At 37.4% G+C, this 25,817-nt stretch overlaps 1 protein-coding gene across 2 annotated transcripts; it reads left to right on the forward strand.

Moving 5' to 3' along the window:
* The first annotated feature begins 22 nt into the window (after nt 1-22).
* Nucleotides 23-25,395, forward strand: LOC139133233 (putative Polycomb group protein ASXL2). Of its 2 annotated transcripts, none has more exons than XM_070699726.1 (11): nt 23-188; nt 4,444-4,526; nt 11,904-12,012; nt 12,837-12,975; nt 13,743-14,039; nt 18,962-19,110; nt 19,418-19,451; nt 20,053-20,132; nt 20,541-20,650; nt 21,244-21,394; nt 22,520-25,395. In XM_070699726.1, the coding sequence occupies exons 1-11, from the start codon at nt 132-134 to the stop codon at nt 24,659-24,661; spliced, it is 3,351 nt and encodes a 1,116-aa protein (XP_070555827.1). In that variant the 5' UTR covers nt 23-131; the 3' UTR covers nt 24,662-25,395. The 2 variants fall into 2 exon arrangements, with proteins under 2 accessions (XP_070555827.1, XP_070555829.1); XM_070699728.1 differs by having other exon boundaries at nt 13,743-13,919.
* The last annotated feature ends 422 nt before the right edge of the window (nt 25,396-25,817 follow it).

The raw sequence follows: 25,817 nt of genomic DNA on the forward strand, positions 1-25,817 counted from the left end.
ACCGGTTAGTCACCAGCAAAATGGCGGAATAAAGTCTATGTTTATTTGGTGTGTCACATTAGAAATCGCTTTGCGCGTTGGTTTTACTTTGAATTACTCTAAAGAACCGCCTGAAATATCAGAAATTAATCATGAAGGAAAAACACAAGAAAAAGAAAGGAAGGACATGGGCAGAAGCAGCTAAAATTGTAAGTAAATCGACAAGGGTAATGTTGAGATTATGGGTTGCAACCATTTTGACCTGCAGTCTGCTTGTTGCAATATCCTTTCTGTTCCACGTTCAACTATAGAAAATGTATTACCTTTCCCAGCACTGACGTATGCTGTGATGTTACAGAAAAATGCCCTCCTTCCAAAATGGCGCACAAGCTGAAATTGTTCGTCCGTGGTATGTAAGAAGTTAAAAATAATTCCCTTTTCCTGGTTTGGGCTAGGTCAGAAATGTTTTGAAGATGACACAATGCCCTTGTGTCTGTGTTACGGAAGCATAAAGCTTCAATTGTGACTGTAATTAATTTTGAGAAAGAATACTCAGCAAAGTTTTTAAACCGCCTTGATAACTATTTTTCGAAAGGCAACTACATCTCTCATTCACCAACCCATCTTCTGGCTGTGAAACCATACCCATCCTCGTGCACTTTTCACAACATGATGCAAATTGTAATGATGTTGTCTGTGAGTGTTTTTTAGGAGTGCTTATGATCCTAATGCAAAATCACTGCGATATCATACAGACATTGGTTGGAGTTTAACTTGTGATCACTCATGTACATACCTGTTATATGTAGTGCTACCATCTTATCAATATCATGCTGGCATGAGTCACATCACTTGATTCACATGATTGCTTGTGGTTGTTGGCCCAGTTTCAATATTGTACCACAGGTTACTTTCCATTTATTTATCCTAATTAATGAAACACTCAATACATTGGTTTGATAACATACTTTCTGTGTAAATGTAAAGGTTTATTGTGGTTTTTCCTTTCCCTGTGTTAAGTCGAGTAACATTTGCTGAATATGTGTGATTTGTGGGTCTGTTGTGATGAGGAAGCCATAGAAATCTTACTGTACATACTTGTACATGTTGTTCACAATTATCAACATGTGTCAAAGCAATACACAGACCACTACCCTATTCAGTAGGTTGCCTACTTTGTATGTGAACTGACAAAATCTGTCACTGTTATATCAAAAATTTGAAGTAAATTCCGCATACAAGTATAGGAGTGCATGTACATTCAACAGACACACAACATATTTCAAATCACAAGGTAGACGAGCCTATCAATATTAGTTCAAAATATTGGTGCAATGTATGTCCCTGGGAACATGATATTCAATCGCAACTTCAGGTAATATTAGGGGAAGAGTCATATATATGTACATGTATTGCATTGCGTTGGTACCGTTCACACTGACAACGTAAAGGCAGAGTAATTTCTGCAGAACATTTGTGTACAGGACTGGTCACAGAAGTGGACAACGGGGAGTATTTAGCAAAAGTATGTATGTCGCGCAGAGGTACGATACATGTATATGTAAAACAAGAAAAATTACCAGCTGCAGATAGTACAGAAAGTAGTGCAAAGTGAAACATGCATATTCTACTACTTGACAGTGAGTGCACCTTCTGCTTTCCCATCAATTTGAAACAAATCAGAAATGATTCTAATGTACCACCACTTCATATAACTTTCCAGTGTGGTATGAACAACTTAATGCAGTGATTGTATGTTTTAAATTGCTGTATTTGAGAAAACAAAGTAAAGTCTTCATTGCAAGGCAGTAAAGGAATTCATATGGTCGATTGACAAGCCACTTTCACTTTAACAAGTGTCAGCATCCACTAACTAATGTTACATGTAGTGCTACAGTGCATTGGATTAGTGTTTAATCATGTATATTAAATACAATGTATGATTAATCAACTTCAGGGAAACAGAAATAAGAACTTTGCACAAAATCAAGCCAGTTTCAATAGTAGTTTCACGGCCATTTTCATTGCAAGAAAAATGTACAGTTTTTTAACCTGACCAATGGAGGGCATATATTTCTATGACTTGTAATTCCCCAAACAAATACATACAGTAGGTTCATGGCAAGTAGCTGGGAATATAACATTGAGTGAATCAATGTAATGTATATTTGCATTTGTCAATACTGGACATGTGCATGTACATGGAGCTATTCCTAGAACCTGCATTGATTCACTCATTGTGCTAAACAAACAAGGAAGCCATATTGATGCCGTTTACAGCTAGATGCACATTGGTGTTTTTCTCGGCTACCAATGTTTATGGATTGTTGGAAACCACTGGTGGGTTAGAGTTTTCTGAACTCCATTGAAGTGAATGGAAATTTTACGATGAAACTAGTATGTTGCATAGAGTACTTATTATGATCCAAAAAAATGTGTGGTAGGTCATTAACCTTGTCTGTTGGTTGCGAAATTCAGTAAACCTACATTCTGACTCCTAAGGTAGTTTTAACTTCATAATAACTTCATTCACGACTTTCATTTGATCAGACTAATCTATTAACCAGTTTGACTCTAGATAGTTTGAGTGCCTGCATGGAAATATCAAATTTTATTCAATAATTCAACCACAGTTTGGTCCATTTTTGTTGTTTACCCAGTGAGTGTGGACCTACACTGTACTCTGTACAGAGAAATGGGTTCAAAAGATTACTATGCAGAAAATGCTCATGTGGATGTTTACATGTGACATATTTAAACTTTAATTCAGCTTACAATGTTTTTTACATCAATTCATTGCATTACACGTCTGAGGTGTCTTGAGCAGAAAAGACATATCCAGGGGATTTTTAGACAGGTGTGAAAAGGGTGTTTGATGTAGTCAGTTGCTTCACCGTGTTGAGTAGATTTGACAGAAAAAAGCAAATTGCTTGGTCAAATTTGTCAGAACCCCTGATCCTTCCGGTATAGATGAGACCATGCCTTAACCAAATTTTTCAAGACCGCGAGGTCAAGTATACCTAGGTCGTGAGATGAATGTGTTTTTTTCCAAACTGACTTTTGGAGAAAGACTGTAATAAGCTAGTGACATGTAAATAGGAGAATATCAAGTGAGAAACTCCTACCAGTCCTACATGTTGGTGCTTCGAAAATAATGATTATAATCATCCAGTGATTATCCATACTCGAACATTCGATGGGCTCTGAACAAATGACATACCACATCATATGGCAGTCTGGGAAGATACAGTAGTTTTAATTAGCAAGTTCATGTAAAATTAAAAACACTGCACACTTTTTCTACTCAAAGAGGAAGGATTAATTTATTGGTGACGTGGTGCTTCTCAGTGTTCTCATTCAATATGCAATGTCTTATCACAGTCACTATATCGCAGAATTGTATCTGTAAAGTGGAAGAGTCAGCCCAAAGTGAAAATGTGAATATTTGATCAACATTGAATGTTGATAGTAGTGTACAGCAACAGTACAGTTGGACATGCTGTTTACAGAGGTTTCAATGAATTTGGATGTAATGAGGTGTCACTGAAAGTCAGAAATAACCAAAGTTGAAAATTAGGTGGCTTACTTCCGCTATAGATGTAAATTAAGGTGGTCTGGTCAGGTCAGGTCAGGTTAGATCATATCGAGTTTGACTGTTCATGTACAGACTACAGTAGATGATTTGTCTTGTGTGGCGAGACTTCATCCTGCAAATACCACAGCTGTGTGAGATCTCCTATGTAAGTGTCTTGCAGAACAGAAAGGGTACAGTGTATATTAGAACTGGGAAAATCTCAGATAAAGTAATTTGATCAAAAGACCTACATGTACATGTACAGTAGTACATGGGTATGTACATGTACATTGTTTGGGACGAAATTACTAGGTATGTATGTAGCCGTGTTCATCATTGGATCCAGTCTTGACTCAAAGCAAGGATGAAATCACCTGATGTTGGTACAAGAAACTAATAACAGAAATATTGATATTTTTCGCTTGTTTTTTTGTGCTTATTTGTTGCTGTCTTGAGATCTGGGTACACGTCATGTTAAAAAAACGGTGCACAGACCTACTGGGTTGGAGCATGAATGTCCATGTACGTCTATTGTACCTGTATGTTCATGGTCGGAGCCAGGTCTATTGGCCTAGAGGCACTCGTCAGCTGGAAAGACTGCCCAATCAACCGCTCACACACTCAGTGCACTACACTCTAGCACACCAAGTGTTACAACTCTCACTATATCATACAGTATATCGATGGTGCAAATACAGCATTTATATTAAATCATCTCCCTGCTGTGTATGGTGTGCATGAACTGTTTGCAGGATAATTTCACGAAATTGTACCATTCAGAAAATTTCCTATTTTGTTCACACAGTGAACATGCACAGTGGAACAAATGTAAAATTATTTCAGCACAGTGAATCATGCTAATACATGTAGTTTTGATGTTGCATTGGCAGGTACTTGACATGAATCCTAACACGCCAATGAGCTACAAAGAAATATTACAAGTCATACAGAAAGACGGTCTCAAAGACATCAGGTAAGTTGATACACACCATATATCATTATGCCAAATAAATAAAACTAAACGGAAAAAAATTGCAATATGTACCCTGAAAAAGAGATCACAAGTGCTCCTCACACATTATAACTTACTAGTCAAGGTTAAGTTATATCTTACTGCATGAGAAGAATACTTTAGATATGTACATGCTTGTGTCATCTTCAAGACAGAAGGCATCTTGATTGAAGATATAGAGAAAAAAGTAATATTGTGAATTCACGCTTACTGTTTCTCCCCGTACGGGAGTGAAAGAGATAAAAAAGTAATATTTTGAATCCATACTTACCATGTTTCTCCTAACACAGGAATGAAATAGATAAAAAGTAATATTGTTAAGTATCACTTACAGTATACGTACTGTCTCTTGTTAAACTGCATTGAAAAAATTAAAAGAGTGTACCCTTCTGTATCAAACTATAAGCTTTATATTCATATAGATTTAATCTGGTTCTGTGATGTAAACAAAAACAAATTACTTGTACTTCAAACATGTTTTTCCATCAAACACACTTCTCCTTGCATAGCACAGATCAATTCATGTAATCTTGTCATATCTGTAATTTTGTTCAGAGTACGTCATCACACTTACGTTGCACACATTTATGCCCATGACTGTGTTTTTAAAGAAAACACTGGTGTTTTATATGTATTGGAGCAAGGACCTAGTTTCCACATTTGTAGAGCTTTACGTCCACAAACGAAAATGCCTTTGTGGCTGAAACAAATGGGGACACTTCATGAATTTGAAAATTTTCATTTTGAGACCGTGTAAATTAGCCTGACGTGGAATTCTGAATACTTCCAAAATGTGAGAAGAAAATTTGAATAAAAATGTTTAGACAGTATATTCCTGCAAATGGAAAGATGAGTATCAACCGTAGATTGAACATGGTGTTGCTAAGCAATCACCATCAGAATGACTAAAAATGCATGTTTGTTCCTGGTCAGTAGGAAGTTACAGGCATGGCTTGCAATCATGCTTTTAGCTGCCATTTGCAAATATCATAGAATTTTCAGCAGTAGGAACTTGTAATGAGGTCCAGTATCCTGATTTGTGTGTTTGCATAAAAATGTCCAGTGCACACACTGTACCTGGCCATGGCTCATATCAGTCGATTACTGCCAGGCTGTATTTCAGAATCTGAACATGCTTTTCAAACTTGTTCAGTATTTATTTGCCCCTTGTTGTACTGCAAGAGTATTTACGTTCCGCGGCAAATTGAGCAATAAGTTCATATATATGCTTGAATATTGCACAGGTGTGTACAGAATGTAGGTTTTTATTTCTGTCCGTGTACAGTATATGGAGTTTGGATTCAGTGTTATGTGTTTGATTTTATACCATCAAAATCAGTATTTGTGTATGTACATTCAGTGCACTTTCAGAAAAATTCAGGACCCTTTCAAAATGTGCCCCGAGGGTTACAGGCAAACATATTTGTTCAAGTTATGGATGCACATGTACATGTACAATTAAAACTGTGAGTGTCACTGAATTATTTATTAGCTGGCTGTGATCTTGAAGTACAGTAAAGGATCTGTAGAAACCGGTAACCAGTGTAAAAATAATTTAATTTTTTTTCCATCATTGAACAGTATTTCATTACCATTGTACATTCACTGTGAAGGAAAGAGGAGCAGTTGATGAAATATTTGGCATTGACTGATGAAATGCTTACTTACACCGTACATCTAGATACACACTCATACTGTACATGTACATGTACACAGAACTCATCCCTTCCATATCATTGCGCCCATTCTGCTCATGCGGTACACACTTTTGCTTTTAAATAATAATGATATGAATGTTAGCCTTGTCAACCGTCAAAGTAGTGTACATGTACCTCTTGCTTGTTTGCAAAGACATATCTTGTGCCCATGTGTGTTTGTGATTTGTTCTGACATGTATACTGTGGCAAGACTGAAGTATAGTGGGCATATACTTAACAAATTTACATATCAAGGCAATTCAAGGGGGCCAGTGGCTGTTCAAGGAAATGGATTACCCCAAAAGAACACGTGTATATGTTTTCATAGGGAAGGTAGAGCCCAGTGTGCCTCAAGTTCTACCATATTGTACCTATACAAGCCTTTGTACATGTATGTCAATGTTCTACAAACATAATGTCTGACATAATACATGTATCTGACATAACATTATTATGTCCTGTCTTGTCCTGTTCATGCTTACCTTGGATTGTTCAAATGCAGAAGGTGAGTGTCTTTTAACCATCGCAGCAATGGCTGTTCACTTTATGCTGACCATATATATCATTACCTGTGCAACCCCCTAATACATTTACTGGATAATGCTTGTGATCCCTTCACACCTTCTTTCAAAAACTTCCTGTAGAGGAAACCATTCATTTGCGTATTTCAAATTGTGCTGTATTGCAGTCAATATCTCTGGCTTTACATGTACTATCCAGTGATGATGGCTTTTCAAATCTGTTTGTGGCCCAGTATGTGAGAGGCACACGAGGGGACAATGTCATCAGTCTGTTTGTGTCTGTCTGTCTGTTTGTCTGTCTATCCATCCGTCCATCCATCTGTTGACCACACCACATTTTGATATGAGGAATGTTTGTTTTAAATAGGTAAATGTTTATCCTAATTTTGTCCTTTTTTGTCAAAACATATTTTTCAGAATTGCTGGTGTGTTAGCTTTCAAAGGTATCGATAGGCTCCTAAGACTGATTTAATTTTGACTCAAGAAAATTATTATGAAATTTGTACATGCAAATTTTTAGGGCAGTTTCTCTTTCTTCCTTATTATCACAACATCATATTTTTAGCTCATATTTGGTTTATATATAAATACCAAAAAAAGAGCTTATATGATGAGTCTGAGTGGCGTCTGTGTCTGTATATTTGTGGGTATGTGCGGATGTATGTCTGTCACACACAAAGGCTCCCATACCGCCAAAGCTACCGTCTCAGTATTTGGTGTACAGGTAGATGTGAATTTGTTCAAATGAACACGTCAGTGTCAAAAATGTGCAAATGAGGTAAGAAAAAGCGAAATTCTGAAACAGGCTTGAAACAGGCTTACTCCACTGACTTGAGTCATTTCCTGTCATTGTTTATGAACTGTTACGTATTAACAGACCTGCTCAAACCATAGACAGTAGAGGGGAGGAAGACCGTCTATGGTCAAACTAAGGGGGGCTAGCTGCCTTTCTGCTATGCATGTTGCTAAAGTTGACCTCCAGTACCTAAAGTTTCGGACCTTAATTACTTTTGTCATTCTTGTTTTTCTGGTTTAAATATTTCTTGTTGTTTTTCTGGTTGTACTGTGCAGAAATCATTGTCATAACATCAACGTAGAATTTTCCTGCACTGAACAGATAGAAACAACATTTATTGTTGATCTTTGGTACCCATACTGGTATATACCAATTCTGATCAAATTTGAGCGACACCGTATAATTGCGGTATTTTTCATAAAATGCTAGTCCCAACAGCTTTAAAATTTACTTTACAGGTTCCTAGGCTTGTCTCCTGTGTGTTTTGTGCAAATGATGATGACATTTGTACAATATTTTCTTATTTTTCGTGAAACAAGTCAAGATGTACCAATTTCAGTAAATTCCATTTTATAAGTACCATGGAATGGTTAAGTTCCAGAAAAAAATCTTATTGATAACAATGTATTCTTTTTTCATCATCACAGCCATATGACATGGGGGCCATGGAAATCTTACTTTGATTATCATTCATATATATTGCAGGGAATGGAACACTGAACCCAACATACATGTAGCATTATCATAAAATTCATAACAGAACAACTATTTCCGTATCTTTGTGTTTGCTGTTAACTGCGACAAGATACACTGGCAAATGCTTTTGGAATTGCTTTGATGTAATTACAGTAATACTTCCTCTGTATGATTTCAAGTATATGAACAGAGGGGAAGCCTTGTGACATTAATCAGCATACAACCTTTAGCACACGCTGTTGTATTTCTAATGGTGACTAAACTGTTGACCAATGAAAAAACCTTTTTTTAGTCCCCACGTACACCGTCCGGGGGGCTTATAGGTTTGGTCATGTCTGTGCGTGCGTGCAAGCGTCCGTCTGTCCATGCGTCCGTCCGTCCGTTCACGCAGATATCTCTGAGATGCCTGGAGCGATTTTATTCAAACTTGGTACAAGGATTACTTCATATGTCATACAGATGCACGTCAATTTGTTTTGTGATACGATCCAATATGGCCGCCAGGCGGCCATTTTATTACGATTTTTTCATGTACACAGCCATAACTCAGGCATGTTCCAACAGATTTTATTAAAAGGTGGTACAAGGACATTGACCAATGTCATAGATATGCACGTCAATTTGTTTGTGATACAATCCAATATGGCCGCCAGGCGGCCATTTTATTACGATTTTTTCATGTACAGAGCCATTACTCAGGCATGTTTCAATCGATTTTATTCAGAGTTGGTACAAGGACATTGACCAATGTCATAGATATGCAGGCCAATTTGTTTTGTGATACGATCCAATATAGCCGCCAGGCGGCCATTTTATTACGATTTTTTCATGTACAGAGCCATTACTCAGGCTCGTTTCAACCAATTTTATTCAAAGTTGGTACAAGCTTATTGACAAATGTCATAGCTGTGCACGGCAATCTGTTTTGTGATACAATCCAAAATGGCCGCTGTGCGGCCATTTATTACAATTTTTTCATGTACAGAGCCATAACTCAGGCATATCTCAACCGTTTTTATTCAAAGTTGGTACAAGGACATTGACCTATGTCATACATATGCACGTCAATCTGTTTTGTGATACGATCCAATATGGCCACCAGGCGGCCATTTTATTACAATTTTTCATGTACAGAGCCATTTCTCAGGCATATCCGCATGTTTCGACCAATTTTATTCAAAGTTGGTACAAGGACATCGACCAATGTCATAGCTATGCACATCAATTTGTTTTGTGATGCGATCCAATATGGCCACTGTGCGACCATTTTGTTACGATTTTTTCATGTCCTGAACCATAACTCAGACATGTATCAAGCGAATTCATTCAAAAGTATTTTTATCACAGACCTAATGAAGAGGACTCTATCCTCTCTGAGGACCTGTAATCAAAATACCCATTAACAAGTGGGGACTGTGTCATCAACGATGACTTGTATTTCAAAGGGACAGTAGCTGTAGCTTTTGATGAGTTTTTCGTTATATTATTTTGTATGTCAGCTGTACGTTCTTGTTCTACTCACCAAAGCATGTTGTAACACCCACAAGTTAGCTTGTCAACATATCATCTGTACATGTAAAATGCTCTGTTATTGTTTACGTTTAAATTTTAGTCCATGCTTAAATTCACTCGTCAATAATTACAATGCTGTTTATATAGGCTGAGTTGACAAGTTGAATACTGTGTATTTCAACACACTTTTGGAAGTAGAACAAGATAATTGTAGTTGATAGCCAAAACAAAAATAGTGAAAAAAAATCATAAAAAATTGTGGCTACTTTCCCTTTACTCATTCTGTGTTTTATATATACATGTAGCTTATGAACATCTTGCAATTTTGGTTTTTGCTAACTTTTCTTTAGCTCAGTCCTATTGTTGAATTCCATTGTCAATCTATGTAGGAAAAGATGTTCTAATCTGTTAGTATATTGTCATAATGGTTGTTGGTGTATCACCAAAAATGTGACTATATGATTTGTGTTACACATTTGTATCCTGTCATTTCTGAATGAAATTTTTACTTCTACTACTACATGTATGTGCGTACTACTGTACATGTACTTCTCCTGAATACACCATGTCTAACAGTGCTACCACCTTTACTGTTAGTAGTTGGTGTGACTACACAGTATCTTAGATTCCTTAAATTGTGAAGATGAAATTCAAATTTCCTGTAGATTCTGTAGTCAGTATGCCCATGTACAAGTTTTATTTTTTGAACCGTCAAATTGTGTTGATAATTCCTCTTAATTACATGTCCTGCCGAACACTTTTAACCAACAGTTATCCTAAACCCCTCTGCTGTGGCACTTCAAACATCAATTGTGTTCTAATTCAGACCACTGGTATTTATCCCTGCTCCGCTGAAAATCCAGTACATTTATCTATTATCCATGTCACCTTAAATCGCAATGACGCGTGGAACTTGTGTACCCTAAAGAGGATGACATGAAAATTTTATTCCATTTCTGTACATAGCTACAGTCCCTTTCAAATAAACATGTCTGGTAATAAAATGTTTACTAGTGTACATATGTCGTATCATATTTATGTGCAAACAATCAAATCACATGGAGACTACTTCATCTGTCTTTTACACAAATGTTATTCATTCATAATAAACAGTACACTGTTTTTAAACCTTTACTGTTTACATATTCATCTGTACACAAACATTTCTCACTCACTTCTCACTTGTTTCCCTTCATTATCATTAATACGTGTCCGGACAAGGCAGTGGAATATCAATGAATCCTTTTGATCTACATGTATTGGGCATTTACTTGGATACCCAGTACAAGTTTTAACATGTTGATGTACATGTAGGACCCAATCCTTTTTATATGGATCACTTTTACATGACATTAAATTATGATGAATATCAATGCTTCAGTATCAGATATCAATATTCATATTAGTAAGTTGACAGTAGATGTGTTGTCATAACTAATGACTACTGTGTTCCAGTGTTCACATAAATCCCAGGACTTGCCTGGAATCATATGTTCCCTTCGTGTTTCAAAGTTTGTACCAATTATTCCGATTATATCATTTGATGAAAACATTTAAAATGAAAACACAAAATATAAACTGTTCTTTACTTTTGTAGTACAGTGTGTATACATGTGTATGTTCCTATCATGATCATGTCACACTTTTGGGAGAATTCAATAAATTAACCAATATACAGAAAGGTCTTTGTATGAGCGTAAAAATAAAATGCTTACAGATTGGAAAATCACCCCTTTTCTCACCAAGCAAGGATGTTCACTCGATTCTCGTAAAAACTGTGCTGTGTGATATTATGTTAATAATTTGTGGAAAAGAGGTTTTCTGATATCACAGCAATGTCTTTTAACAATAATCCTGTTTTATTTCCCAGCCATAAAAGATTTCATCAGTTATTTGAACTAAACATAAAATTTTACGCACTTCGTGTAGGTCACATAATTTTGCCAACTAAGAGGTATGTTTTACAGAAAACACCATTCCTATTACTGTACGTGCATGTGATAGGTTTCTCTTCACAGTAGTCTGAAATAATGCCTCTGACAAAACACTGAAGTGAATACCAGTGCATATCTTTTATCAACACTATACAATACAAAAAGTGTATTCTTTTTCACAGTGGAACAACCCCTATAGCGTGTATAAATTCAATGTTACATACCCATGCGAGAGGAGCAGATGGTATATTTTACAAGGTTGCTGGCAAGACTGGTGTCTATGGCTTGAAGGTAAATTCTTTCCTGTTTATCAGTATACACAGCTTTTACATGTTCTCATATAAATCAAGGATACTTCTGAGAATTCATTTCTTGTAGTTATATCCAAGGATTCTGTAAATTTTTTTGTGACTGCATTTCAATACTATATATGTTTGAAACGTCTCAGATTTGAAAGCTACCCTTTCAACATACATTTGTGTTTAGCAATATTTGAGTGCTTTTTGCCCGCAGTAAGAATCTTACCTATCTGTCTTGCCCAGCATGTTCAACTTACTGAAATGTTGGAGAGCAGCGCTCGGAGTTATTGTCAAATAACACAGATAACCAGATATTTCATCACATATAACAATACATGTATGCATGTAGTTTAATACAAAAAAATGAAAAGAATAATCAAATGTCGTACCATCAATATTTACCAATTTGGAACTCTATTCTGAATCACAAAGCAATAATGTGTAATATGTAATGTGGAGTTTGTTCTGATCCATGGTATAACAAGACAAAACCTTGATATAGCAAAAGAGAGATGAAGACCAGATCAGGTATAAGTGCCAGACAGAATTAGTTAACCCAGAATTCCAATGGACCATGGTACCAACAAAACTGTGTGTGCAAATGCGCATAGAAATATGTACATTTTCGTACATGTTTGTTTGCGTGCATTTGTTGCTACTGCAATCACATGATCTCCGGGGTGTGCTAATTCTGTACGCATCCTTTTCATTCCATGAGTAGAACGTATGATAGGACATAGACATGAACTTGATTGTAATTCATCATCGTTCTGGAAACACATTGCTTACAGTTCTCAGTTTGTCTCTCTTTGACAGAGCCACCTTCCAGACAACATCCATACCATGCTTGAAATGCAACAAGATGATGAAGAGAGCAACACAGATGCAGCTGAAGAGGACTGTGACGACATAGTCAGTTCAAGTAGAGACAGACAAGCCAAAGAAAAGCGGAAAGGTTTGTCAGTCTGCCTACCTCTAATCAGTAGGTGCATTGATAGTCGCTGTGACGGTGCTCAGTGTTTAAGATTTGAGAAATCGGCAATGAGATTTATTCTTTACAAGGATTAGAGTAATTGACTTGCATTGGCATTTTTTTAACCCTTTGATTTTACTAAAATTTTAATATAAAAGTAGCCAATAAAATGTGAAGTCCATTTGGTAAAAATTATCCAAAAAAATTACAGAAAAATTCATAAAATTTAGTAAAATGTTGCACTAAAATTTTGGCGGGAAAAATTACAGCGCTCAAAAGGTTAACCGACAAACACTGTAGTCATAACGAAGAAGAGGTACCAGTTCTTCAATTTTAAAAGACAGGAGGCCAACGTCTTCTGGTAACCAGAGCTCAGAATAGATTTAAGTCTATCCAAAACACTTTTGGTTTAGTAAATATTCATCTTTCACAAAAACAACAGTGAAAACATCATTCGCTTCAGTTCATACTTCACAATGAGTGTACATAAGCTTCAATACAGCAAAGTATTGTAAAAATTTGAGTGTCCAAAAAAGTTTTCCTTAGAATGATTCTACCTTAACCTTTTCAGGCCTATAAAACCCCCATATGTAGGGACAGCTCTGGTAAGTTACCAGAGAGTCAGGCCTGAAAGAGTTAACAATGACACATTTGTCGTACTTTTCACAATATAGAAACTTAGCGTGATGATTGCTCACAGTGACGATAGGAGTCTAAAAGTTACCAATCATGTCCATTTTCCTTCCCAGCACTGTGTGTCTTACCAGAACGCGCTCACTCACTGATTCCGGCCCTTAAAAATCGGATTGAAGACTCAGACCCGGGAACAGAGCCCAGGGCCTGCAATAACCACGGAGATGTGGCTTCTGGAGAGCAGGACCTGTCAAAGATTTCCGGTTCCCAGAAGGTCCATCATCATCAGTCCAGTAAGAAAGCTCTTAGAAAAGCCCTGAAACAACACGAGAAGAGACGTAAAAAGAATGCCATGACTAAAACTCCCGTCCCTCGGATCCTAATTAAACCTGTGCCACCCCCTCCAAACCAAGGTGGGTAGGGCCAGCCTATGCCGGGAGAAACCTAAAATGTTGTCGCAAAGCGCTAACATTGACTCCAAAAGTTAAAACTGCTTTGCTGCTTGGTTGTAAAAAAATGCATACTAGAATACATCCATGCTAAAGTAAACATTAATATGTGCACTGATTAAGAATGTGAAAGCCTCCCCAACCTGTTCTACAGCTCAGTCTCATCCTTCAGAAACTGATCAAATCATTTTGCTGAGAAGAATATTTAACTAAAGAGGTGAAAAATTCTTAAAGTGGTGAAAAAAATTCATATTCTTTAGAAGTAAGCGTACACAAAATTGCAAGGTGTCCGAACAAAATGACCAAGTTTGCTCTTAAAGATGCTTGCAACTTTGATCATGGCCATGTAGTTAATGCTGATTGCATCATTGCTTGCAGTCTTTTTGCGTCATTCACAGTGGTTGTCTCTGCTAGATCCTATAGTAATAACTTTTTTATGCGTGATGTTCTGTGTAGTGTGTTTGTGGTAATTATCATTGACAGTACTTAAGTAAGACTCTCCAGATCTTCATAGCCAGTTACTGTAAACAAGACTTTTAAGGTGGTTGGAAAGGCTATTTTTGCACCAATTCTTTTCTCAGAGTTAATGTCAAGTTTCAAGTGTTAGAATCAAGATATTTAGTTCAAATTTTCAGGATAACTCCCTTAGTTAATATCTTCTCCAAAGAATATAAAAATTGTATATTTGCAGCCATGATTTTGAAATATGACACCAGTAAATATTAAAATTTAATTTTTCATATTTTTTTTACATATTTGAATTTAATAATAATTGGATAGTATTAATATTACCAAATTAGTTAAAAATATGTTGACACTATTTATTGTAAGATTTGTACGGCAGGATTTGTAAATAAAATTTGTTTTTATGATTTTACATGGGTTTATATATCAAAAAATTATTAAAAATTCTTTCAAATTTCAAAATGTGATTTTTCAAAACGTACTTCAAATACAGGAAAATTGTGCCATACAAATCTTATCTGTAACCTTGTTAATAGGCTGTAAAAATTCCATGTCCATATCTCATTTCAAAGTTGGATTAAATTGGTATACAATTATGTAGGAAAACTGTTCTTCTGTCAAAAATGTTGAAAACAAGCCATATTTGCACCCCTCTTTGAAGTCATAGAGCAATTTTTTTGGTTAATCTCACTTTTGACACCTCTTTGACACTCAAAAAATCTAAAAATGCATTTACAATAGCAGTCACTCACTCTGAATGCCAGCACCGCCTTGTCAAACTTTCCTGAAAAACAGCAAATTATGACTTTCCCTTTTCAAACATTTTATTAAAAGCTAGGGGACCTCTACCATAGTTAATACACTAAGGACTCCCCAACTTCTTCTTATTTGGTCAGTTTTTCAGAAGTTTTAACAGGCTATAACTCTGCAATGCCTTTGTGCCCAAATGTCTAGTTTTTTTATTCCACAGAGAATGTTGACTACTTTTATATTTTAATAGTTTTGTTGAAATTTATAACTGACGCTCTAGCCTTTCCAACCACCTTAAGAATGTATGCTTATCACACCTGTTACACAATGCACGAAAACTGTTTTGTACCGTATTGATTGATGAAAACTTTGGACCTTTCTCTCTCCTGTAGTTTGTTAACTCTACAATATAGCAAAGAAGAGCTGCGATTTCCCAACATTATCAGTTTTATTTGCAAAATTCAAAATTTACTTCTCACAAAGTAGCTCTATTTTCACCATGCATCCTTAAAATGGGCATCATTGTACAAGTAGTATAGCCACAAACTGACGACGTCAAATCGCCGTACACAAAACACAGACGCCTTGTAATTATGGCATAGTGTATCGAGTATGGCGATATGACGCCATCAGTTTGTGGCTATACCACTTGTAAAATGGTGCCTTAAAATGTACTGAAGTTGGCTATAAATAATGTACTTGTTCTGTATTCTTGTATTTGTCAAAGCGAGTTCAAAGATGTTCATTACTGTTTGCCGAACCAATATTGTGTTTTTCGTGTGAGATACTTGTAGGTGGTTTGCCTCTCATTGTCTCAAATAGTACTTCTTTTATAAAGTCTTACAATTGAAGTGTGTTATGAAATTATATATTCAGCAAGCATTGACATACGCAATAGACACACTTTATGTCAAGGGTCGTCACAAAACACTTCGTGTATGACACACTGCAGACTGAGAGTCGACAGATGTTGGCAGCGCAGGTAGGTGTACAGATGTGACAGTCAGACAAACATAAAATGACAAACTAGGTAACACATTACAGCAGTAGAACATGTTTTATTCATGGCATACATGGAGATGAGTTAGCCCAGTCTGCTGTATATCAGTAATCTGCCCATCTTTCACAGTGAAACAAACGTGTCGGGGGCAAATGTTTTATCATATTGCAGCTTCGTTTGTTCGTAGTATTTATCACCCTCGCTTGAAGGCACTCATTTACATCACAACAAACTGATTATTAACTTGAGAAAACTTAGAATGGAGAAAAAGGAACTAAAAGCAGTTCAAGAAGCAGGGATCAAGAACTATGGTTTTCATGGAGACCCTTCATATTAAAGTCATGAAGTCCAAAAAGATTTTTTCAACCAGAAATTTTATGACTTGTATTGAACAGAAAACCATGATGTCCAAAAAAATCCTATATTCAGTCAGGACAAACTTACATTTCTTTCATTTTATAGTGAATTTTGTAGGACTTTCAACTTTAAAATGTTGAAAAAAATTATACAATGCAAGGACAGAGGTACATGAATATTCACCATTAACCCCTTGACTACCTATGGCGCCGGATATTTCCGGCGCCATATTGAATTACCATATACCTTGAGTGCCGGAAATATCCGGCACAGTTAAATAGGCGTATTTGCTTCGTTTTTGTCGCTAAAAATCCCGTAATTTCGGCGCCTGCACGCAGCTCAACTAAGATTGATGTATTCCGATTTGGCCTGAATGTGATTGCGCCCCCGTACGTCCGAATATGGCCAAAATCCGGAAGCAAATGTCGTGACCCATGACCTCAACCCTAAAAGGTCAGGCTGATCACTGAAGCGTCGCGCTGATTGTTTACAGTTTTCAGAAGTACGGACGATCGCAAAGATGTTTATGGGGTTTTTTTTAATGAAATGAAATGTTTATTTATTGAAAACAAATGATTTATATGTAAGTATGTTCTATTAACAGCAATATTCGTGAATGAAACTAGAGGAAATACAGTTTTTTACTATAAGCCAGTGAAATTTTATAGCAGCCATATTATCAATATTACTGGTCACATGACTGGTCATGTGTTATGTTGTTCCCTAAAATGTATTTTTAAATATTGTGAAATATTTTTTGATAAATCATAACCATTTTAGATGCATGTTTCTGCAAGGAAGACTTAAAGCAGGTGTTTACAAATATAAAATGTGTTGATTTTCAAATACAGAATCATGTCAGATGCTGATGTTTATGGTTCATTTACTCTGCCTTTTGTGAGAAAAATCTTAAATAGGTACATCTATAAATAAAGTAAAGGGTAGTTATTATTACATATATGTAAAGACAATGCCATAAAAATTGCAACTGTATTCAAATTTGCATCATTTTATGGATTCAAAACACGTCCTGATGCTTCAAATATTCATATTCTTTGCCAACTCTGGTCACATGACGTGTCATGTGATCAGTCAGATCATGTGACCTGGAAATACAAAATTTATGTATGAAAAAGTGGGAAATTTCATGCTGATTCAGAAAATATATGGTTTATTGGTACTTACTTAATTTTTACTCTAAGCAGTGTTCATGCAATGACCACACCCCAGATTTTATCAATATTTACATAAGGGGCCTGGTATATAGGAATACATTGGCCTTGGTAGTCAAGGGGTTAATAATAAGTCCATTATCAATTAAACATTATACAGTGCAAAGGCCAAGGTATATGAATATTCTCCAATGATAATAAGTCATCAATAAAATATTATACAGTGCAAGGGCCAAGGTATATGAATATTCTCCAATGATAATAAGTCATCAATAAAACATTATACAGTGCAAGGGCCAAGGTATATGAATATTCTCCAATGATAATAAGTCATCAATAAAATATTATACAGTGCAAGGGCCAAGGTATATGAATATTCTCCAATGATAATAAGTCATCAATAAGAAATTATACAGTGCAAGGGCCAAGGTATATGAATATTCTCCAATGATAATAAGTCATCAATAAAATATTATACAGTGCAAGACCAAGGTATATGAATATTCTCTAATGATAATAAGTCACTAATAAAATATTACACAGTGCAAGGGCCGAGGTGCATAAATATTCTCCATGATAATTTGTCATTATCAATAAGAAATTATACAGTGCAAGGGCCAAGGTATATAAATATTCTCCATTGATAACAAGTCCTTATCAATTAAAAAAAATATTCAGGGCAAGGGCCAAGGTATATGAATATTCTCCATTGATAATGAGTCATTATCAATAAAAAATTATACAGTGCAAGGGCCAAGGTATATGAATATTCTCCATTGATAATGAGTCATTATCAATGAAAAATTATACAGGGCAAGGGCCAAGGTCCATGAATACAGTGTTCTGCATTGATAATGAGTCATTATCTGTTGATTTGAATACTTACTCAATGTACATCATACACTATGCATGAATAAATACCAATGTACCATGCTTGTAGCATTATATGGCAAAACTGAAAGGGTACGTAATGAACAAATAGAGTGGTATCCATCACCTGTTTACTGTAATTTTAATAGTGCTGACATTTTATGATGTAGCAGGTATGTATTTTGCTTTCATGAACTATGGTCAATAGTAATCAGTCTTATGAAGTCCTGTACAGTGTGAAAATCTAGCATTTCCTCTTACCAAATGTACAGATCGGTTAAGTGAGAGACAAGCTCACCTTGACAGCAGGAGTGATACCAAACCGGTGGTGAACAGTAACAGCTCTGCTGAGAAGGCACAGAGTAAGAAACCGCAGACACCAGCTGAAATCATGGCATCCATGCCTGGCCTCAGCAGAAAGGTAAGTAGGACCACACATCATGTGGTTTCTGTGCCTTACAAATGCGAGCTTTTAAGCCAAGTGACAGCAGTTCTTGCACTGCATGCAATGGAGTATTGTAGCTCATTACCGTGCACAACTGATATTTGCACAACTTGATATGGAAGATTACTTGGCACAGTTGATATGGAACACTGCCAGTAATACAGAATACGACTCATTTTGTATAGTAACACATACATGTCAAAGGATATTTTATCTTGTACCAGTACTTCCATGTAATTTATGAAATTATATATTTTTAATGTTGTTCATTCTATCGTTGCAGCCAAGAAAAACATTCAAGAAAAAGATAAGCCATTGTAAGTCAACATATCTTTAAGTTCAAGAAGGTCTGTAAGGGCGCCCTCTAGAACTGTTGTATTTCCCCATATCCTTAAAAAAATTATTTCTTTGTCAGAATTGACCTGATGATACTTTCTCTTTGCATTTCAAATCATACAAAGAGTGAAAGTGCCTCTGAAAGTCTTGTCAATTGTATATATGTGATATAGCCAAAGTCATTAAATTCTTCCTTTCGCGTCCACAGAGAATTTTGAAAAGTAAGCAGTTCAAAAGGACACAGAAATTTCACATAGTCAAGTTTTGTATTTCCTTTCTTGTTTCCATGTAATATGAATGCCCTTTCAATGATTAAAGTATTGGCTTCTTTTCCGTAAATTAAGATGTGTAGGCAGAAAAGTTGTGTTGTAAAGTCTTATTCAAATATGCACTTTTTTATGGCAACTTCCAAAAACCTGTGTGCACAAAAACAAAGAATTTAATTATTTTGGCCTTATTTTGTTCCACAGTCGTTCATACTTTCGTTGTCCTATTCCCCTGTATTTGTGGAAGCAGTATGCCTCTCACTTTTCACAGATCAAAGGAAGTTTAACAAGTTTGCCCTTTCTCCTCCCCTGTCAGCTACCCAGATACAGAGGAGCAAGGTGGGCTGTGTTGACTTAGAAACTCCAGATTCAATACTGGTGAATACCAACCTCAGAGTGAGTATGCGCACGTCTACCTTCTTTTTGTTATTTTTCCAAAATCAAATTTTTTCAATTCTTTTGTGATCTACCACTTGTGAGGGCTCACTTTATAGCTGTTTGAGTAAGAAAAATGTTCACTGTCATAGTTTGAGAAGTGAAAAATTTATTGCACCCTGTAGTGTGAACACAGGGATGGCAGCCATGTTGAATTTCAGATATTGGTAAATGTTGGGTAATTTGTTTCTCCTGTAATAATCTCTGCACTAATCTCTTGATTTGGTAAGTGAATGGCTGAAAGTTTCATGTAGGAAAGTTTGAGCAAGAGTTTTAAGTCCTTCATTTTCGAGGCACAGACGCCTGACTATTTTTACTATACCATGAGTGACACACCTATATTCGTCTTGTATGTTTCCCCCTCCCCAGGCGCTGATCAACAAGCATACATTCACTAGCCTACCATCGGTTTGCCAGCAAAAATTATTACAACTACTGCCAAGTGTTGACAGGATAATGGGTGCTGATGGTGCCTGGAGGTAAGCTGCTGCTGATATACCTCTTGGTTTGGCTGTGTGAGGGAAAGCTCCTTTTTGCACTCTCAAGTCGGAAGTGTACCTTCATAAATGTATCATTCAATGCACAGTTAAATGTAACACATGGGTGCTTGCCCGAAGGTGACTGAGTATCTGTCATGTGATGTTTAAATGCAGGCATTCATGGTTTTCTACCTTTCCGTATCGCATCATTCTGAAGTTTTAACTGTTCAAAGATCCAATTTGGAAACAAGGTATTTATCAACCAGATCAAATGAAAAATTAGGAGGCTTTTCTGTGATGCAGGTCAAAGACTTTGAATATAACAAAACTTGAACCCTCTCAAGCTCATGCGTGAACTAAATGTAGGGATTCAAGCCTGGAAACCTGTTACCTGCTTAGCCCCAAAGGCAAAAGTAAAGTCGAAAGAAAGCTTAATACCCCGTTTCCCTGTGTGGAGGTCCAACTTTGGCATAGAAGACAATAGAATTAAGATAAACCATTATGGTGCCAGGGTTGAAGGAGTAATTACCTTTCACTTATTTCTGAGAAGGCCTAGAAACAGCGCTCATAAATGCTTGACTTGTGTCTTTCAGGTTGAGCAGTTCTGCTTTGGGCAATGAATTCTTTGCAAGGGCCTGTATAGAATGGCGAGAGAGGCTTGGAGACGGTGAATTCACTCCAGAAAATAAACTGAAAGTGAAACAGGAAACGGAACGAGAACAGGCCAAGCTAGACCCTTGGAAGGTAATGTAACACTGTTTATTATCCATGAATATTTCCTCCACCAGGTAGTGTCACATTCCACAGAGTTTTGTTAAACAAATAGGTTGTCAGACACCCTGCACAACATTTAACCTGTTCATCCCCAAGCCCTGTAAACAGGATGACACTAACCATAAATAATAATGATTTTGGACAAACCATGGGGTTGAAAGGATTTATTACAGTGGTTTGCTTTGAAGCATTGGCATTATGCGAAGTAGACATATTGTCTAAGTTGAGGTGTTGCCAACACTGTCAGGTGTAATTATCAGCTGAGCAGTAATTCTTGTCGACCACAGAGAAATCAACTCTGCCAAAGTTGAAACATTGTCTTACAGTAGTCAAAACAACTACACCTGAAAGCAAGTGATAAGACTTTGACAGAGCTTTGACATATGTGGGTGTTGTCTAGACCTGCTAGCCGTTTCAACTTTTGCAGAGTTGATTTTTTATGATTGACTCATGTTACCGGTTAGCAGTTAATTGCACCAAACAGTGTTGGCAACACCTTGATTTAGACAATATCTCTAGTTTGTCTAATGCCAATGCTACAAAGCAAACCACTGTAGTTTGGTGCTGATGAGAAGATAAGGGTTCTGCATGCAAATAACACGCAAATGTGTGAAATCTCAAAAGTGCTATAACACTTCATGACTTTTTTAATGCTAATTTCCTTGGTTGATCTGAAATCATGAGAGACCCAAACAATGGCGTCATGCACAGTGAATGGCTATTTGTTATCCCAACATAAACTACATAAAACTACATCCTGATATATGTATGTGGTTATTATGTGGAACTCAAAACTTCAACAATTTGCATGTGAGAGGTATGCAAGTTATACTAGAAAATATCGTACAATGACAATTCAATCTAGGGTTCAGTAAATGTTGTCAGCTTTCAGAATGTTCAATCCAACTAGTGGATTCATACCAATGCAAAAATTGATGTGCAAGTTCATTCAGGGTCATTGCGTTCTTTTAACCCTTTGAACCCGGCTTGGACATAAATGTCCGATGACGTCATAGAGTACCAGGGGGTCAGGGTGCAAAGGGTTAAGCTTGTAAGTTCATCCACTGTATGTTTTTGTTTTTGTTTTTCTGACAGGCAAAACACTTTGAACCTGTCTGGGGAAAGTCAATGCTGAATGATCCAGTGTCGTCTGAAGAATACAACACAGACTGTGTTCCAAGTAGTTTAATTTCAAAGAGGTGGTCATCCAGTCACAAAATAAACAAGCCCTCCGCTAATCATTTATCTGCTAGAGGAGGAGGGCATCAAGAGACTCTGGGTCGCAAACCGACCGCTTTGTCGCACAAGTCTACGAAAAGAGGCAGTGTAGAAAATAGAACTTTAGCCACGGCTTCTGCTGTGTGTTCAAGCCCGAGCAGTTCTGTGACAAAAGCAGAACGGACTAAACCTAGAATTTCACAGAGCCCTCAACTAGTGAGGATGCTCAATGAACCTTCTGAGTTGAGTAGGCTAGAAGATGTCAGGCAGCGGGCTAGAACTGCTCTTAAAAGGCCTTCAAGTGCGTCAGGTTATGAGGAGCCAACTGAGAAAAAAGTGAAAGTCACAATAGTTCACAGAGTGGAACCATCCACAAAAGCTGCAAGCCCGGCAAACAAGGAACAAGAGAATCCGAAAGATGAACACCAGAGGGCGCCACCAGAGTCCCCAAAGAGTTCACCAAAGAAATGTGAGCAGCAACCTCATAGAAAAGCAGAAGTTGAATCTCCATCACAGCAAACAGGTGTACAACAGCACCTACAACAGCAGCAGCAGCAGCAACAGCTTCTACAACAACAGCACCAGCTGCAGCAACAGCAAGAACAACAGCAACAACCACCACAACAGCAGCAGCAACAGGCAACAAGCACGTCATTGGCAGCGAACACGTTTCAAAGCCAAGCACAAATAAAATCTCCAACATCACAATCCAAGCAGCCAAAGGCAACAGGTCAGACAAGTCCCACGAAGTCTGTACCAACCAGTCCAACTACGCAAAAGCCACCCACTCCAGGGGTGAAGACGCTTGCACAGGTTAGAGTACAGACAGCAGCAAAAGTGCAGGCAACACAGGGACAGACGAGGACACTAGCTCAAATTAAGGTGCAGACGGCTGCAAAGGCACAGGCCTCGCAGGGCACCACCAGGACACTTGCACAGATTAAGGCACAGACGAAAGCTAGACAAGCTGCAAGGTCTCAGGCACAGATGAGAGCGAGGCCCATGCCTGGCGCCATTGCAGTGGGAAATGACTCGAAAATGCCGTCCAGAAGCGTAGGCGCAGGACTCGTGGAAATCAAACCCAAACCCCATCAGTGGATGAATTTGAAATCAATTGTACCTGCACAATCTCTAGAAATCGTATCCTCTGTCGCGGGGAAAGTAGGAATGGACACGTCAAATGCAATTGTTGCTGTAGGGAACCAGAATATACCCACATCTCTTACTGTAGTTAGTAATATGGGACTCCTTGCACCAAGCACAAGTCAAGCTGCGTCGGTTGTCGCTTTTACATCGCAACCTTTGATAATTACTGCTCCCGTAGTCAGCCAAGCCAGTAATTCCAATAACCAGGTGATAAGGACTGATCTCAGTGGACACAGACCAGGTGCTACTTCAATTCTGAATGAAAATGCAAAACAGGAGAATGCCAGTGCCAAAGTGTTTCAGGACATGTTTGGGGCGCCTCTGTCACAGAGTGCAAAGGCTCCAAAGAATAACAGGCCTGCGCAGAGCCAGTCGAGTGGTGAGGCAGACACAAACAAAGCCTATAACGGTGCTTTTTTACCAAATGACAACACGGACAGTGTCAGTAATACTTCTGAGGAAGGCAGTGGATTTACAAGCGAAGAGAAGAGCGCGGACCTTCCTCGTCCGGGGAGCCTGGACGGCAGCACGCAGAGCAGTAGCAGCAGCATCGTTGCCAATGGTGCCGACTGCCAAGGGACAGTGGCAATGCTGAACTCGCACACACCGGGCGCGCAAGTCCTGGTCATCCAGAACGAGGAAAGCGAAAACCATCAGCTGCCGACGTGCTCCTGCGAGTCGGTTCTGGCCACCAGTGTCTCGCTATCCCACGCCAATACGACCAGCTCTGCAGGAGACACGAACGGGCCATCGACGATGAGTAAGTGTTCATGTCGTCTGAAAGCGATGATCATGTGCAAAGGATGTGGGGCTTTCTGCCATGATGACTGCATAGGCCCATCAACTCTGTGTGTGTCATGTCTTATAAAGTAAGACACCCCTCTTCATTAAGCCTTTCACACTGTGGTTCAGCCCATCTTTCATTGTTGATCAGTGCTAGGCGTTGGACTGTTCCACTAAGAAGCAGGAATGGGAGGATTATCTACAAGAAATTACAATGCAATGGTAGGAGTTTAAGCTAATATGAAAAATATGTGTGCTCACGCAAGCATACTTGGCTAAAGTGCTCTTTATTATGTTAAAAAAAAATCTCACCAAAGGTGTGTTCTTTGTGATTCTTTTCACTGTGGTAAACAAATTGCTTGGAAATTTTAACATATTTTCTCACAATTCAGACCACTTTCGTTTTCGTGACAATTTAAGTCTCCTTGGTTTGCTTTATTTATTGGCTAGTTTAGTTTCTTTCCAAAAGGAACAAAAATTATTTGTTTGTGTAGAAAGCAGTTCAATTATGATATCTGGAGACAAAGTGATGTGTAAAGTGTATTTGAGTATGATAGAAAAACACATAACGTATTTAAGTGTCGTAACCGTTGTTTCTTGTTTTTATATGTCAATGAACACAATACTTGGAAAGCATTTAGTAATTGCTCACTTGGGTTTAATTTTGGTGTTTTCACTGATACAGAAATCTGCTAAATTAAACCCAAGTGACAATGTCAAATATCAATAGATTTTATTATTTTCCTTCTTGCCAATTAGTAATTTTGTATCTTGGTGATAAGATGTCTCAAACATCAAAATCGTGAAATCGAAGCCCCATTAGGTGTATCTTTTTGCATTTTGCTTACCAACAGAAATATCACTCAATCTTCAGAGAGAGGTTATTGATCCCCATTATTAAGTCATATTGTCTTTGAAAATGTCACTATTTCAATCTTTAGGGATGGATTTATATATTTGGCGGCGGCCATGTTTTTAGTTGCAAAACTTTAGTAGTTAAAATATTAATCTGTGCGTTCAATTTGCCAGTGCTTGTAAAAAGGTTCTGTGGTCACTCATTTGTAAGCATTTCCTGTTTAAATTGCATTTGGTTTTGAACCATGTTATTGAAAAGAAAAATGCACAAAGATTCCGCTAGTCGTATGGGACTTTAACCCTTTCACCCCCAGTTCCCTGTGTACAGGTCCAACTTTACCATAGGAAACAATGGATTTGGGAAAAACCATAGTGGTGAAAGGGTTAAATC

The sequence above is a fragment of the Ptychodera flava genome, chromosome 5 (assembly GCF_041260155.1).
Source record: "Ptychodera flava strain L36383 chromosome 5, AS_Pfla_20210202, whole genome shotgun sequence".
Taxonomy (NCBI): domain Eukaryota; kingdom Metazoa; phylum Hemichordata; class Enteropneusta; family Ptychoderidae; genus Ptychodera; species Ptychodera flava.